At 39.3% G+C, this 18,138-nt stretch overlaps 1 protein-coding gene across 7 annotated transcripts in view; it reads left to right on the forward strand.

Annotated features, from left to right (window-relative positions):
- The window catches only part of KHDRBS2 (KH RNA binding domain containing, signal transduction associated 2), a 487,677-nt gene that overhangs the window by 31,811 nt on the left and 437,728 nt on the right, over positions 1-18,138 (forward strand). For 6 of the 7 annotated variants that reach the window (XR_014774012.1, XR_014774013.1, XR_014774014.1 and 3 more), the window contains exon 2: positions 7,909-7,956. The exons of the other annotated variant lie outside the window; for it this stretch is intronic. Coding sequence is in view for 1 of the 6 variants with exons in the window: in XM_084754861.1 (XP_084610987.1) it covers positions 7,909-7,956 (48 nt within the window). In the remaining 5 variants the exon portion in view is untranslated. The remainder of the gene's footprint in view (positions 1-7,908; positions 7,957-18,138) is intronic. 7 annotated transcript variants of the gene reach the window in all.

Raw genomic sequence — 18,138 nt, forward strand, 5'->3', positions numbered from 1 at the left:
ATGCAGAAACCTTGTTCAGAAGTGAGTTAACTGAGAAAGCTGCAACTCTTATAGTAGCCGAGGGAAATGGGACCCATAACTGATTGCAGCTCTCCAACTCCCAAGCAAGCACAATTTAGATGCTCTCTTAATTAGTGGGGGAAATAAGCCCAGAACTGAGGATCACAAATCATCCAAAGGCCCGCTGGTACTAATTTTAATATCCATAGTGACTATTCAACACATTTGAATCATTAAAATATGAATCAGTGGTAAAAGATTGAAATGTGTATAATGAGAGAATTACTTAACATTCTATAAAGAACAGTCTATTTTTTTTTATATCAGATGTTTCATGTGTGACTGTTTCAATAAGGCTAAACATATAATTAACAATTTATCGAAAAGAATGGGATATATATGGAATATTTGATTTTTATGTAATGTTCAAATAACAGTGTTGCCATAGAAGATAGGTCAATGCCAAAGCAAATGATTTTCTCAATAACTACATGTTTAGGTGAATGTACAGCTTCCTGGTTCAAATTGTGACTTAGGACCTAGGCAGCCAGCATTCAGATCCCAGTACCCGGAGTTACCTAGGGGAAAAAAAAAGTCTTGTTTCATCTAACACAGCTCAGCCTATGTTTCTGTAAAATGAACATTACATGAACATCATGTGAGATAGTCCTGAAGGTTGATGCCTGGGAAGCAGGTGAGAAGTGAGGTCACAAAGAGAAAGTCCTGTGTGGCTTTTTCTTTTCCACTGCCTTACCAGTGTCTTGAGGCACCTTACAGAGCGCTCACTGTTTTATCCTCACAGAGGTAAGGATTCTGAGGAATGGAGAACATGGGTAACCCACTGCATGGCTCAGAAAGATGCAGCAGTCACTGTTCTGATGTTTCATGATGCTTTTATTCCTGTGCATATTGTAGGGAAGGACTGATAGTGTCCCTGGCTCATCACCATTGCTGCCCTTCTGGCTGTTCCTGTGCAGAAGTAAATAAATTGTCAGGAGTACACACAAGCCATTGGGTAAAACAGGGCCAGTTTCTCTGATACCATCAGCCTGGATCTTGCTATCTGGGCCGGGGTGGCCTGTGTGGCTGAGGCTTAATATTTAAAATCTTCGCTTATGTCTGAGATAAGGGTCTATTGTCCTGTCTTGGTTACTCAAGATTTACTTATGGCCTTATATCATGTTGGTTGCTTTTATCTTAGGTAGGGTACTTCATACTCCGAGGTAGGGGATAAGATTATTGGCATAAACATCCACAAAAAATTCCATAAGAGTACACAGAAAAATCATAGCTATTTCCACTGTGTGTAGATGTGTGTGTGTGTGTGTGTATGTGAAGAGATAAAAATGAGAATAAATGTAGTATTGCATGACTGTTGTGAGGATTTCAAATATCGAGGCTTGGCTTACACTAAGTTATACCTTTTGCTCTGTAGCCACTGAACATTGGCATGGTTGCCAAAACTGCTTTTCCCTAGTGTTTAAATGAAATAAGTATCAGTGCAATGGCAAAGATGGAGCTTTCCAGGCTTCCATGGCTAGTTATCTGACATTTATTTCTTCTATGTTGAAATGTGTGGGAACCAGGCCCGACTGGGCTGCCTGCCTGTCTTGCTGTTTCATGTCCTGTTTCTAGCAGCTTCCTTGTCTGTGTTTATGTTGGTTAGCTCGTCATGTTTGCTGCTCTGAGAACGCACCCCTCCCCTCCTCAGGACTCTCCCTCCTGTGTGCAATCACCTTTTGAGGGATTTCACCTGCGAGTGGCATTCTTGTTTTGCTGCCTATAAAAAGGCCCTTTGGACACTGAATAAAAGCTGTTGCTGCTGCTCTCTTAGCACAAAGGACCCACGGTGTGTGTGTGTGTGTGTGTGTGTGTGTGTTTTAAATCTGCAGTCCCTTGCCCTTGACTTGGTACTGCAGCGGCGTGGGCGCCACAAGTGGAAGTCCCACTGAGACTGGGGAAAGAAGGGAGGAAGCTGAAGGATCACCCGGGGAAGCTGAAGGATTGCTGGGGAAGCTGGCCAGCGCCTCAGGGAGGTAGGAAATGGGTGCCGCAAGTTCTTCCATGGTTCTGGTGGATCAACTAGTGAGATTGTTAGAGGACCAAGACACCAGGATTAAGCATGAGATGTTAAAGATTTTATAAAACAATAGAATTGAGTAGTCCTTTGGTTTATGGTATCAGGAGAGCTAAATATCCAAGATTGGGATCAGGTGAAGCCTGATCTCCAGAGGATTTCACAAAACAGAGGGTCCAACAGTGTTCCTATCATTACCTTTTCATTATGGTTTCTCCTTAGAGATGCGCTTAGGAAGGAAGAGGAGAAAATAAGAGAGCAGCCCTAGCTCGCTTTGGAACTTGCCCTGAATAAAGTGCAGGAGGAGCAATCTGTAAAATCTTTAGCCCCATCTGAGATTGCCTCTGATAGATCTTCTTCTAATTCTGAGGAGGAAGAGGCAACTTTAACCTCTGAGATACGGGCCCTAAAGAAGAAGCTGAGGGAGTGTAAGAGCAAAGAAAAAGAAACTAGCCGCCCCGGTGTATAACCCAGATTATCAAAGTCAATTATCTTTGGCAGAGCCTTCTGCTCCCTCTGGGGGAGTAGTCTTTCCAGTAGTGGAAGTGCCTCACCCAACTAACCCAGGGCAAACGCAGAGACAGCATGAAACCCTCCAGTTTAAAAACAGGACATGAAACAGCAAGACAGGCAGGCAGCCCAGTCGGGCCTGGTTCCCACAGGTCCCCTCTTTATATAAAATACAAATGAGCTCCTGTCTTAGGTCACCAGGACATTGGTTTCCTATCTTACCCGTCATTGGAAAGGTTTTGTGCGTCAAAACCCTCCTGTCTTAGGTGGGTAGGTACCTCCATGGTCTTACCCGTCAATGGATACTCATTTATCAAGGCTCAGCCAAGTCAGGGCAGTGGGGTTATCCCCTGCCAAAGGCATGAGGACCTATTTGGTATGGAACTGTTGAATGCCTGTTGCTTTCTCATGCGGCAGAGGCTCCAGAACAGAAAACCTCCTAAGCCACATAGCAGGATGTCTAGCGCGTTAGCATCGCTTCAGCTTCTTAGCAAGCTTCCCACAGCTGTAGGCGCTTTCTGAAGGCATGCCCCGTAATGGGTGGAGCTCTAGTCTCCTGTGATAAGGCTGTTCACTGATTTAGATTTTGGATAGCCAATTGTGTCATAGAATTTAGGGAATTCTGAGTAACCAACGCACTGGCCACCTCTCCTGGGAGTTTATCCATCATGTGTGCAGTAGTAACAGACTGGGAAATGGCAATGCCAGCAGCGGTGGCGGCAGTAGCAGCTACAGCAATGGTGACAATAACAGCGGCAGTAATTCCGAAATCTCTCCTTTCAAGATAGATCACCAGGCCTTTCCAGCCGCCATGCGCCACAGGAAAGGGAACCACTCCAGGGGTCCGTGCCACCACTGCAGTCTTTTTATCATTCCAGCAACTTCTTAAATGGCAAACCTGCAGGGAACAATTGAAAGTCTCCCCCTCAAAGGAGTCATTAGTAACAACAAAAAGGAAAGGTGCTACAGCACAGATAGCTGAACTTACCATGATATTTTAAATGAAATGACCGCATAATGTTACTCCTTTCTAGATCCTCAGGCATAGCAGTCCTGCCCAGGCTGCAATTAGTCAAATATGGCCATGCTGGTCTGCTCAGACCTACTGGCATCAGGATGGGGGTGGGGGACTCTTCATCAGAGCCCAAACAATCTCCTGTGGGCTGTGCTGACTCTTGTGGAACAACAGGAAGCACGTAACGCCCAGGAACCCAGATTGGTACTTCATTGTCCTGTGGAAAGACACAGGCAGACCCTCGGGCCCACACCAGTATGGGGTCCGGACCCTTCCACTGACCAGTGGAAAGATCTTTCCATTTAACCAGCCCTTTATGTGACTTGGGAGGTCTCCAGTATCTATCCGCAGCAGATAAGCCTGTATCATCCACAGTTAAAAAATTGAGAATATACGAAATATAAGCTAATTGAGAATGCGGGGAGGAGTTTCCTCCAGAAATGTGGTTTGGAATATGATCCATGTGTAGGGTGGTAGGGTGGTTTGAATGAGAATGGCTTTATTTGAATTGGTGGTCCTTGGGTGATGGAACTGTTTGGGAAGGATGAGGAGGTGTGGCCTTTTGGATGAGGTGTGCCACTGGGGCAGGCTTTGAGGTTTCTAAAGCTCATCCCTCCTGGGCTCCCTGTCCCTGCTGTGGTTCATGTGAGCTCTCAGATGCTGCTGTACACATTTGCTGCCTAAGACAGATGCCTCTGTCATCATGTTCTCTAACTCTCTGAAACTGTACTATCCAAATAAACTCTTTCTTTTATAAGTTGCCTTGGTCATGCCATCTTATACCCCAATAGAAAAATATCTGATATAGTGGAAAAGTCCTTAGCCCCAGTTACAAAGTTCTCAGCCTCTTCAATCATTAAGCATGACTTAAATTTTTAACTTAGTTTCACCCTCAGTATAATGTATTGATGAACAACTCATTCAGAATCCATGGGACAAGCACGAATAATAAACAGCTATCACTAAGTATTCTATTAGTTTGGGCACATAGTATGCTGTGCACCCTACCAATACTTGACAGACATTGTCAATTTAATGGACAATAATTGCACGGCAATATCATTGTCCTCTTGTGAACTGCCTTAATGTATTCCTTCAGCTAACTGCAACTCTAACTTCCTACTGCGATCAGAATGCAGTGTAATGTCTAGGTCATGGTTAACTCTCCTTCCCTATTGGCCACGGTCTGTCGTCTTCATGACCTGATTTTACACTGTGCATATTCCGCTGCTCATATGAACCAGGAGCGCTGATGTCCTTTCTCTTCTGGCCATTTTATGCTGGGGCTACTTGTTTCTTCTTCTGAGAAAGCATCATCTCTAGATCTCTGTGTCACCAATAATAATTTGGGGGTTTTACATCAGCCAAGTGATCTTCTGTGGGCAACTTAATAGTAACCATCCCTTCCTTTGCTCCATCATGACCTTTCTTTTTTGAAGATGTCCCTGGCTTTGTTGTGTCAACCTTCATAAATCCTTCCTACCTTCCTACCTTTGACCACCTTGCATATTTGATGGCATCAGGATCCTTGTTCCCTTGCTTCATCGTTCCTAGAGAGAGACTTTGCATGTATGAAGTATTCAGGTATTTCTGGGTAAATGAATTGTTATGTTTTAGGAAGGCTACAGAATGCATCCATTAAGGTTACAGATAAGGTTCTCTTATCTTAGAGAAGGACTCTGTAATACGGAAATGCAAAACCTCTGAGCTGAAGTCACAGGGTCAGTTAGAGTTATTGCAGTGCTCCTCTGCAGGGCTGCTGACTAATGGGAAGATTCCTCAAAAGCAAAAACTCTGGTGTCTGATCCCCAAGGCTGTGTGAGAAGTGGCAAAAAAAAAAATTCCTCTAGTTATACCAGAAATAGCAATGTTTTGCTATTTTAGAATGATGTTGCTAATTGCATTAGGCTAAAACTCCAATATTGTATTCGTGATAGGATCACTTAGGAGGCTGGGGAAGCGACCCCTCTGCTGAGAGCATTTACTAGTTTCTGCAGAGGACCTCTGAGCTCATTTCCCAGCATTCCAGTCAGTGGCTTACAACTGCTGATAGCTACAGCTCAAAGAGATCTGATGCCTTCTTCTGACTTCTATGGATACTGCACTCATGTGTACATGCGTACAGTGAAATATATACAGACATAATTTTAAAATAGTTAAAGAAAGATTAAAGAAAAGTAGAAATGTCATTTGGGTTTCATGAGCAGCAAAGATTTAGCCTCCATGAACCATGAGTATCACTGTAATAGTTATTATGAAGTACATTATTTATAAAAGCTATTGTGCATATTTTCCAAATACTGGGTTATTTTCTTTCCCTTTGTATTTTACTTTTTTTCGAGACAGTCTTTCTCTTTGTATCCTTAGCTGTCCTGGACTTGATTTGTAGCCCAGACTGGCCTCGAACTCACAGAGATCTGCCTGCCTCTGCTTCCCTGAGTTCTGAGATTATAGGTTTGCTCCACTCTGCCTGGTTTTGTGTTTTGTTTTGTTTTTTTTAAATCTACTTCTGTACGTCACTTTTGTTCATATGTTTGCTACTATTTTTAAAAGGAAAGTGTTCCTGGATATCAAGCAACTTTTAAGTGGTACATCTTTGCAGATTTAGTTTAGAGGAAGGGTTAAAAAAAAGTAGGACAGATGAAATAGAGCAAGAGAGAAGACAGGGATGGGGGGAAGGAGAAGAGATAGTCTCTTTGAGAGAAAAGGAATTAGAATAGTTTGAATTAAATTTATGATCCTTACATAAAAATTCATAGAGAGGCATCTCATCATCACAGTCTTGGCTCAAGCAATTTTTCATATAGAGAATAAGGTTAATGCTCATGAAGATTCATATTTATATGAAAACTTACACAGATTATGTACACATGAAATTGAATATATGGCAAAAAGTCTCCCCATGTTTAAATACGGAGATCGTGTTAATATGTATCAGGAGTCATTGTTGGCAAATACAAGTCCTGAAATGACAGTGGTAGCATGAAATTTAAATCTAACCTATTATTTCAAAAATACCTTTTGGGGCTGGAGAGATGGCTCAGCAGTTAACAATACTGGTCGCTCTCCCAGAGGTCTTGAGCAACCTCATCCATGGCTCACAACCATCTATAATGAGGTCCAGTGCCCTGTTTTGTTTGATGCTGCCTTCTGTCATACAGACATACAAGCAAATAGAGTAATCATATACATAAATGAATACATCTTTTTTAAAAGTCCCCTTAGAATTTTGGATGCATAGTACAAATGTCGGTTGTCAATACCATTCAGATTCTTCAGCGATATCATTGATACTACATGTGTTGTTTAAGTATGGTTTTGTGAGAAAGGCCTGGAATAGTAGAAAGTCACCCAATAGCACACTCTACAGCTGTTGATGATACTCTCTTTCTCATTTGTTTGCTTTGTAGAAGATTTGTTTTTTATTTTTCAGTTATAATCATGTTTTATATACATTTCTTTTATTTTGAAGTTTTCCTTTTACTCAGTATTCTAAATAGAGATCTGTAGATCAAATTCAGTTTAATAGAGCAAGACAAGAGGAGATACTGAAAAATTTTATGAAGGAATATTTATTTAACTTGGGACTTTAAAAACTTAATATTTAATTTGCTAATTCTTTATTTTTCTTCCTTGCAAATGATGAATGTGTGGTGGCACATTTCAAGCACATGCATATATTGATATTTATGCTTGATCTAGTTTTCATTAAGATGATTAAAACATTAACATTTCCCACTCTAGGATTTTCCCCCCATGCACAGCCAACCCTACTCTGTTGAAAGCCAGAGATCCTCCTCGCTCCTGTATCTCCAGTCATCCCTAATGCCTTCATTTTTAAATGAGCTCTGTCTTTATTTGAAATCAAAGTATATATTTATATTTCCTAAATTCGATTGTAGAATTCCTTACTGGAAGCTACCTAAGGAAAGCAAACTGATAGAGAAAGTGTCTTGGGCTTAAATTCAAGTCAATCCTGGCTAGTTTTGTACTCTATAGCATTTGTCATTGGTATTTTATAGTATTACCTACAATATCAATGAAAGACAGCATTACATACATGGCTAGACAATGATTTATAATTATAGTATTTCGCTACCCATATGTGATGCTGAGGAAATAGTTCATCTTTTTAAAGCAAACCTTTAATCTACCTGACAGAAGTATCCACATTGGGTTTTATATTCCCAAGGTTGACTTTTGAATATTTTTTCTGTTGTTGTTTCTGGAAGATCATGACCCCTAGAACTGTTTCTATTTATCATCTTAAGTAACTCAGAAGCATTTTTCTCTAACTTAATTCCAGAACAGAGTACTACAGCTAAAAGGAGGATCATTAAGAGGCCGCATGGAGGTAAGCTGAACTTCTGAACACCTAGGGACCCCCTTTAAAAAGGAGTCCTTTCCTTTATCTTAGCCATTTGAAGGATGGTGTTGCTATGGAAATCCATCATAGGTTCAGCCATTGTCTAGAGTGCCCTTTACTCTGTTGGATATTCCTCTGAGCAGAAAGCAGGTGATTCAATTGGATCACCACCAAGTTTTGAAGTTGAAGATAGATCATCATCACCAAAATGAAGTTGGAAGAAATATTTTCTGGTGCAAAAGTCTTAAGCACACATTTACACCTATCCTTTCATAAATTAGTAATTTTATCAAATGAATTTTAATTACCCATACTTTTGCATAACTTCTCTTTTTTTCTTTACTCATACAAATGAAAGGAAACCAGCATAGACACAACTTATACTGATCTCTTTAAATTTATTTTATGACAACAGATCATATAAACAGAGCTCAGAACTCTAACATAGGCTAAAAACCCGAGGCGTATAACTTTGTGTGTAGTATTTCTAGCTAGAAATATTTTTGGGTGTTTGAGGTGGTGTGTTCATTTACATCATTGCGGATGCTGGGTGTGGTGTTGCTTGTCTTGGAGAATGCAGTTGGCCTGCAGCCACTCTGGAGGAAGGAGTATTGATAGTGTCACCATCTTGGTTTTCTAATCACTCAAGAGTGGTCTTAAATGAAATATAAAAGCACAGTTTTGTGTTGGTAATTACAGAAATGGCTATACTTTTTTTTCTTTTTAAAAATTGATTTAATATTGGATCTCTCCCTCCCTTCCCCTCCCTCCCTCCCTCCCTCTCTCTCTCTCTCTTCTCTCTCTCTCCTTCCCTCCCTCCATCTGTGTATGTGCTCATTGTGCATGTCATTGTGTGCACTTGATTTCAGTGCAGCCATAAGACAACTCAGGGAAGTTACCCGGCACTTTCCTTAACCTATCTTTGTATGGTTCCAGAATTGAAGTAAGAGCTCCAGCCTTAGGCAACTCATCTCCACCCACTGAGCCATCTTGCCAGGCCCTGTAGGCTACTTTGTTTTGTCTTTGTTATTTGTTTGTTTGGTTTTTTCATAGTCATGATTACTTCATGCATTCAAAGTCATCCTTTGCCCTCTGTTCAAATAAAGGATGTGAGGCATAGCAGAAACACCCAGGAGAGCAGAAGGGGTGACTGGAGCAAGAAAACCTGTAACGTTAGATTCACAGACTGCATCATGCAGTTACATAAAATAATAAAGTACAGTTTTATGAAAGATGCACAATTCTGAAAAGACTTTTTAGTCTCCCCCAATGTTAAATTTATTCTTTTACTTTCTTAAATAACTTCCTCTTGAAGCATGTAGTGTTTGTTTGGTATAGCTTGTGCTTTATTAGTGAAAACAGGTCCTGTCTGCAGTCGAGTTTAGCTCAGCTTATTGGATTGTAATGTTCAGCACACCAGGAGCCACAATACTGTTGGCCGCCATAGAAACTCAGAGTAAAGATCAGTGTTATTTCCTTTTCCTTTTTCTCTCAGGCAACAGTTTGTGTGGATGTATTTAGGTATTGATCCAACTAACCTTCATTATGACTAATGAATCATTGATTTAAAACAAAACAAAAAACAAAACTTGAAACCTTACCTTTTGATTTAGGACTCTATCTGCCGATTTCCTCAGTAAAATTTAATGTCATTCTGTATCAGACACTCTTCAGTGTTGACACTCTTCAGGGATTTCTTGTTAACTTTCAGCTAGTTTTATTAAAATATAATGTCTTATATTTGACTATTTTATAGTATTTGCTTAAAATCCAAATAAACTGGAGTGATTATGATCCTTTGAAAACAGCAATCACTGAGAAATACACTGACAGAGATAGATATATTTCCCTGAAAGCTTCATTAAAGATACATGAGAGCTCACTTTTCTTTTACTACTTTGTCAGCACTGAATGCCTCTGCATCATCCTTCTGAAAGCAGATTAAGTGTCCTATGTGCTCTGCACTGAAAAGTTTCTTTTACCTTTTACTTTAGGAAACAGGATGCTTGAAGTTGATATTCTAAAGATGGTAAAGAGCAAGGGTAGAATTTCAGACTATTCAGTAAGCCAAAGTAAGAAGCAACACAGGAACAATGAATTGTTAGAATCACATAGAGAGAGATGGGGCAAAAATGTTTGTAATAGAAGTTTCTCAGGTAAAAACATAGCCAAGAAAATATGTTTTCTAAAATACAGCAGTCTTCCACGTCTGCCTAGAACATGAGGCTTACTGAGTAATTCCCAAAACTTTGGTGCATGCCATGGAGCTCCTTATATCATCTTTGCTTCCATCCCTGGCCCTCTGTTCCTCACGCTTTCATGACTTCTCTTGTAGAGAGCTAAGCATGTAGAGAACCCCACACTTTAATATAAACCCCACAGCTTATGCAAGTGTTCCATGGGGCAGATAAGGATAATCTGAGCTTACATGATAGTTTTAATATATTTGATGTGTTGAAATATCAAATAGTTTCATTAAAGCTTAAAAACCCCCAAGAGCCTATGAATATGTATATTATGTGTGTATGTATATAAATAATATATGACTACCATATTCCCTAAAATTTTCTTAAAGATGTAAGCATCAGCACTTATTTTTTTTCTATTGAAAACAGAAGATGGAATATTAGAAAGATCTGCATAAACACTGTTTTCGTTGGTCTTTGCAAAAAAGATATTTTTTTAATTATTATTATCTTTTTATTTTTTCTTTTATTGAAAATAGATTATTTTCTCATATAATATATCTGATTATCAGGCCCACTGGTCTGCCTGTCTTCCCCAGGAGGCCTTCTGGGCCCCAGGTACATCTAAGTTGGACCTTTCACCACCAATCCTCTGCCTGCCAAGTCCCCCTAAAGCACAACCAACACTGTTAAAATATACCTACTCCTCTGCACTCCATTTTTCAGCCCAGAACTCTGCCTGCACCCATGTTGGCCAGTCAGCACCAGAGACAGCCAGATGGCTTAAGGACACAATTAGCAACAGCCAGAGAAATATGGAAACACCAGAATCTGACTATCCTACTACCACAAACTCTGAATGTCCTAATAGCAACGAAGTACAAGAAGGTGACCTTAAATCCAATCTTATAAAGATGATAAATGCCATCACCAACATCAAAATAACAGGAATTAAAAATCATTTGTTATTAATATCTCTCAACATCAGTGGACTCAATTCACCAATAAAAAGACACAGGCTAACAAAATGGATGTGAAAACATGAAACGTCCTTCTGCTACCTACAAGAAACGCACCTCAGCAATAAAATTAGACATTACCTGAGAGTAACATGCTAGAAAAATATTTTACAAGTAAACACACCCAAGAAGCAGCTAGTAGCCATTCTAATATCTAATAAAATAGACTTTTAACTAAAATTAATCAAATGAGATGGAGGACACTTCATATTATCCAATGAAAAATCCAACAAAATGGCATCTCAATTTTGAACATCCATGCCCCGAATGCAAGGACACATACATTTATTAAAGAAACTACTGAAGCTTAAATCACACATCAAACCCAACATATTAACAGTGGGAAACTTCCACATTCTACTCTCTCCTATGTACAGCTCATCAAGACAGAAACAAAAGAGAGAACCACTGAAACTGACTGACATTGTAACTCAAATGGCCTTAACTGATATCTACAGAACATTTTAACCCCAAACAAAAGAATATACTTTCTTCTCAGAACATCATGGAACCTTCTCCAAAACTGACCATATAATCTGTCACAAAACAAATCTGAACAGATACAAGAAAATGGCAATAATCCTTTGTATCTTATCAGATCACCATGGATAAAAGATGGGCTTCAACAACAACAGGAACAACAAAATGCCTACAAATTCATGGAAACTGAAAAACTCTCGACTCAATGACTACTGGGTCAGGAAGAAATAAAGACTTTCTAGAATTCAATGAAAACGAAGGCACAGCATACCCAAACTTATGGGACAACATGTAAGCAGTGTTAAAAGGAAGGTTCATACCACTGAGTGCCTTTATAAAGAAACTGAAAGATCTCATACTAGCAATTTAATAGCATACATGAAAGCTCTAGAACAAAAAGAAGCAAACACACCCAAGAGGAGTAGATATCAGGAAGTAATCAAACTTAGGGCTGAAATCAGTAACTTAGAAACAAATAGAACAATACAAAGTATCAACAAGACCAAGAGCTGGTTCTTAGAGAAAAATCAACACTATAGACAACCCCTTAGCAAAACTAAATAAAAGGCACCGAGAAAACACCCAAATTAACAAAATCAGAAATGAAAAGGGAGACAGAACAGACACTGAGGAAATCCAATAAATCATTAGGTCTTACTTCAAAAGCCTGTACTCTACACAATTGGAAAACCAAAATGAAATGGATGATTTTCTTCATAAATTGCACTTATCAAAGTTAAATCAAAATCAAGTAAAAGTTTAGATAGGCCTAAAACCCCTAAGGAAATAGTAGCAGTCATTAAGTCTCCCAAACAAAAAAAAAAATTCCTGTGCCAGGTGGCCAGATTTTAGAGCAGAATTCTATCAGATGTAAAGAAGAACTAAAAACAACCCCTGTCAAACTATTCCAGAAAATAGGAAGAGAAGGACCATTACCAATCTCATTCTATGAGGCTACAGTTACCCTGATACCTAAACTACACAAAGACTCAAAAAAAAAAAAAAAAAGAAAGAAAGAAAGAAAGAAAGAAAGAAAGAAAATTTCAGACCAATTTCCCTTACTAACATTGATGCAAGACTATCCCATAAAATACTCTCAACTGAGCTCTCAAACCAAATCTAAGAACATATCAAAAACATCATCCACCATGATCAAGTAGGCTTCATCCCAGGGACTCAGGGATGGTTGGCTACATGAAAATCCATCAATGTAATCCAACAGATAAACAAACTGAAAGGAAAAAAAATGATCATCTCAGTAGATGCTGAAAAAGCCTTTGACAAAAATCAATACCCCTTCATGGTGAGAGATCAGCGATGCATACCTAAACACAATAAAGGCTATATACTGCAAGCCAATAGCCAGTATCAAATTAAATAGAAAGAAAACTAAAGCAATTCCACTAAAATCAGGAATAAGGCAAGGCTGATCGCCGGCTTTCTATCAGTTCAATATAGTGCTTGAAGTTCTAGCTAGAGCAATGAGACAACTAAAGGAGATCAAGGGGATACAATTCGGAAAGGAAGAAGTGACTGGAGATATGATAGTATTCATAAGTCTATTAGCAAATGATATCATAGTATACATAAGGACCCTTGACTATATCCATAGTACTTTTATTCTTCATAGCTGGAAACTGGAAACAACCTAGATGTCCATCAGCAGAAGGACAAAGTTTTTAAAATGTGCATTTACACAATGGAATACTACTCAGCTATTAAAAACAAGAACATCATAAAACTTTCAGGCAAATGGATAGAACTAAAAATGCTGAGTGAGCTAACTCAAACCCAGAAAGACTTGCATGATATTTACTCACTTATAAGTGGATATTAGACATAAAGTACAGGATAATCATACGACAATCCACAGACCCAAAGAAGCTAAGTAACGAGGAGGGCTCAAGGGAGAGTGCTTGAATCTTACGCAGAAGGGGAAATAAAATACACATTGGAGGTGGACGAAGGGAGGGATCTGGGCAGGACCAGTGATGAGGAGGGGAACCAGAGGGATAAAGTGTGGGGAGGATTGAAGGAGAGAGAACAGGGTGAGAGAACAGAAACGTGTGTGTGTGTGTGTGTGTGTGTGTGTGTGTGTGTGTGTGTGTGTGTGTGAGAGAGAGAGAGAGAGACAGAGAGAGAGACAGAGAGAGAGAGAGAGAGAGAGAGAGAGAGAGAGAGAGAGAGAGAGAGAGAGAGAGATGGGAGACACATCTCTTGTACTTGCCAGAATCCTAGGACAAGGTAAAGTTCAGGAATCTCTGAGGGTGATCCCAGGTAAGAGTCCTAGCAACAGGAGATATGAAACCTGAATTAGCTACCTCCTGTAACCAATCACGGTGTCCAATGGAGGGAGGGGACAACTACTCAACCACAAAATCTTTCACCCAAAATTTGTCTTGCCTACAAAAGGTGCAGGGATGAAGATAAAACAACAATGGAGAGAACAGCCAGCCAGTGTCTGGCCCACCTTGAGACACATCCTGTTAGAGAAAGCCAATGCCTGACACTATTAATGATATTCTGCTGTACTTGCAGACGGGGGCCTAGCATAACTGTCCCTCAGAGAGGCTTCACCCAGCACCAATGGAAAGAGGCACAGAGATCCACAGCTAAACATTAGAGGGATTTCTGGGAAACTTGTGGAAGAGGGGGAAGAAGACTGAAAGAGGCAGAGAGGTCAAGGGCACCACAAGAAAACCTACAGAATCAACTAACCTGGGCCCATAGCAAGAACTCAGAGACTGAACCACCAACCGAAGAGCATGCATGGAGCCGACTTAAGTTTTCTATACAAATGTAGCAGATGTGCTGCTTGGACTTCATGTGGGTCCTCTAACAACTGGAGCAGGAGCTGTATCTGACTTTGTTGCCTGCCTTTGAATCTCTTTTGTCTAACTGAGCTGCCTTGTCTATCCTCAATAGGAGAAGATGCTCCTACTGCTACTGCAACTTGATATGCCAAGGCATGTTAATATGCTTTTCAGTCCTCCCCTTCTCTGAGAAGAAAAGGAAAGGTGTATCGGGGGAGGGGATGTGGGAGGAAGGGACTGGGAAGAGAGGAGGGAGGGAAACTGTGATTGGGAAGTAAATTAATTAACTAATTAATGGAAGAAAAATACCAATAAATGATTATAAAGAGCAACACATGAGACTTGCTTATCAGGATTATGAGCAAAAATATTCCACTTGCATTTAAAGTATACATTTTCAATTTTAAAAAATCTTTATGTATTTAATATATGTTAAATACATAATACATATTTATATACATATATACATATATATCCTGATCCTGATTGTTCCCTTTCCTCTACTCTTCCTAGTTCTTTCCTATGTCCCCATTCATCTGGATCCACTCCTTTTCTGTCTTACATTAGAAAAGAATAGGCTTCTAAGAAATAACAACCAAACATAACAAAATAAAATATTGTAAGATAAAACAGACACTATGGAATCTGGACTCAGCAACCCAACAGGAGTAAAGGAGTTCCAAAAGCACAACAGTCAGAGACCCACTTGTTCTCACAGTCAGGAGTCCATAAGCATACTAAGTTAATAGCTATAATTATATACATAAAAGACCTGGTCAGACTGTGTAGGCCCTGTGCTTGCTGCTTCAGCCTCTGTGAGTTCATATGAACCTTGTTTAATTCATTCAGAGGGCCTTGTTTTCCTGGTGTCCTCTATCCCCTCTGACTCTTACAATCTTTCTGCCTGCTCCTCTTTGGGATTCCCTGAGCTCTAAGGGGAGAGATGTGATGGAGACCTCAAATTCAGACTCTCTTTGCATATTGTCTGACTGTGTTTCTGCAACTGTTCCCATCTGCTGAGGCGGAAGCTTCTCTGATGATGACTGAAGAAAGCACTGATCTATGAATATAGCAGAATATCTTTGAGGGTCATCTCATTGATACACTTTTAGGTCACTAGTGTTGATTTTATCAATGGTGTTTTGTGTATCTAGTCTCTGGTTCTCGTTTACTCAAGCAGTGTTGGGTATGGGCTCTTTTTCATGGAGTGGGCCTTAATTCGAATCAGATATTGTTTGGTTACTCTTACAAGTTCTGTGCCACATTATCCTAACATATGTTGCAAGAAGGACAGATTGCGTGTCAAAGGTTTTGTGGCTGGGTTGATTGGGGTCTTTGATTCACTTGGAGTTGAATTGTGTGCAGGGTAATATGTATGGACCTCTTTGCAGTCTTCTGCATGCAGATATCCAGTTTGACCTGCAGCATTTGTTGAAGATGCTGTCTTTTTCCCATGTGTGTATTTCTAGCTTCTTTATAAAAAAAAAATCAGGTGTTCGTATGTATGTGGATTTACGTCTGTGTCTTCAGTTCGATTCCATTGATCAACATGTCTGTTTTTATGCCAATACCATTTACTTTTTATCACTAAAGCTCTGTAGTACAACTTGAAACTGGGAAGGGTGAGACCTCCAACAGTTCTTTATTGTTAAGCATTTTGTTCTATCTTGGGCTTTTAGTTTTTCTGTCTTTCTAACAACAGGCCTCTTCTGTACGCTAATCTTTTTGACACTTACATACATGTTTAAAATATATTGTGTGCCTACTCATGCCCCATTACCGTCTAGTATTCCTTCTTCACTCTTACCAGTTCCTTTCTTCTGCCAAACAAGGCCTGATCCTACCTCCATGTGTGAAGTTGAAAATTGTCCTTTCAAGTTCTGTAAAGAATTATGTTGCAGTTTGGGGGGGGGTTCATTGATTTTTCTATATTAGAATGGCCAGTTTTACTATGTTAATCCTACTGGTTCATGAGCATGGAAGATCTTTCTGTTTTCTTATATATTCTTGAATGTTTTTCCTCAAAGACTTAAAGTTCTTATCACACAAGTGTTCCACTTACTTAGTTAGAGTTACCCCAAGATATATTATATTATTTGAAGCTATTCTAAAAGGTGTTGCTTCCATAATTTCTTTCTCAGGTTGCTTGTCATTTGTACATAAAAACACAACTCATTTTTTTTGTGTGTTAATTTTGTGTCTAGCCACGTTGCTAAAGATGCTTTTCAGTTGTAGGAGTTTTCTGGTAGAATTTTTATGGCCATTTTTGTATACTATCATATAGTGTACAAATAAAGATACTTTGACTTCTTCATTCTTAATTTGTATCCTCTTGATATCCTGCAGTTGTCTTATTCTAGCTAAGATTTGAAGTACCATATTGAATAAAAATGGAGAGAGTACACAACCTGTTCTTATTTCTGTTTTTAGTGAAATTGCTTTGAGTTTCTTCCCATGTAATTTGATGTTGGCTATAGGCTTTCTATAAACTGCCTTTATTATGTCTAGGTATATCTTATGTATTCCTAATCTCTAGGGCTTTTGTCAGGAAAGGGTAGCCAACAAGGTATTTCAAGAATTATATTGACATATAGAATAACTTTGCTTTCAGCTGAAAGCATTAGAAGTAGACATAGAAATAAAATAAAGTTCAATTATTAAACATTCAATTTTTGAAAATTAAGCTATTTTCAGAAACTTCTGAGTTATAAAGTAGTAAACAGAGGCACATTGAGTGGGAAGCTCAAGTGTTCTTCCTGGAGTCTGCATTGGGTCACGATTTCAGGTAAAAATCTCCTTTAAGATACTTTCCAACAGAAATGACAATTTCCAGGTGAAATTACTATAATACAATTAGGATATAAAAGTCTTTAATAAGAAAAGGAAGAATTGTTTGTGAGTGATAACATGAAGGACTTTTGGAATGCAACTCACTCCTTGTGATTGGAGTCTTGGCAGTGTTTAAAGCCTTTCCAGGGGCACATAAATGCTGCCTTTTACTTGCTTTTTTCTTTTCTTTTAATTTTTTTTTTATTGCACAGGGACCTTGGGAATAAGCTATAGAAGTCATACAATGCTGCAATTCCTGTCCCCTTCTGAGCAGAAAGTCACCTTCATATTCTTGAAATAGGTGAAGGTTGCACATGCCACTGTATGGTTCAGCAGAACACAGTCCTGAATTATGAGGTCTGTGTGTTTGATGCCAATCTGTCCATCTTTCCACTTAATATCACAGTCTGCTGTTGATCTAGCCCCGGAATGTTGAGATGGCCTTCTAGAGACTTGATCTTGATGTTTGAATGTAGAACAAATTAACGGTTGAGAGGCTGTGGGGAAGTGGGGAAGATCTTCAGAAGCAAATTACATGAAATCTTCACTTATATTTATTTATCCATCTTCAATAGATCACTGAATTGATATCATGCTGTTTCCCTTCATCTATCTGTACATGCAGATAAGAATGCTGAATAAATTGAAAACCAATTCTCCTTGATATCTCATCTGAGCTTCCTGCTTGTCTGTCATTTCTGTTCATACTCTGGTAGTCTGTACCAGACAATGGCTATGTGCTTTTCCTGTTTTATCAGAAAGGTGACTCAGGGCACTCTTTCTTCCTGATCTTAAGCTCTTCCTGTTTTGTTTTCTAAGGCAGAACAGGGACAATGAAGAAGG

Source organism: Acomys minous (genome assembly GCF_964271855.1).
Source record: "Acomys minous genome assembly, chromosome: 13".
NCBI classification, from domain to species: Eukaryota; Metazoa; Chordata; class Mammalia; order Rodentia; family Muridae; genus Acomys; species Acomys minous.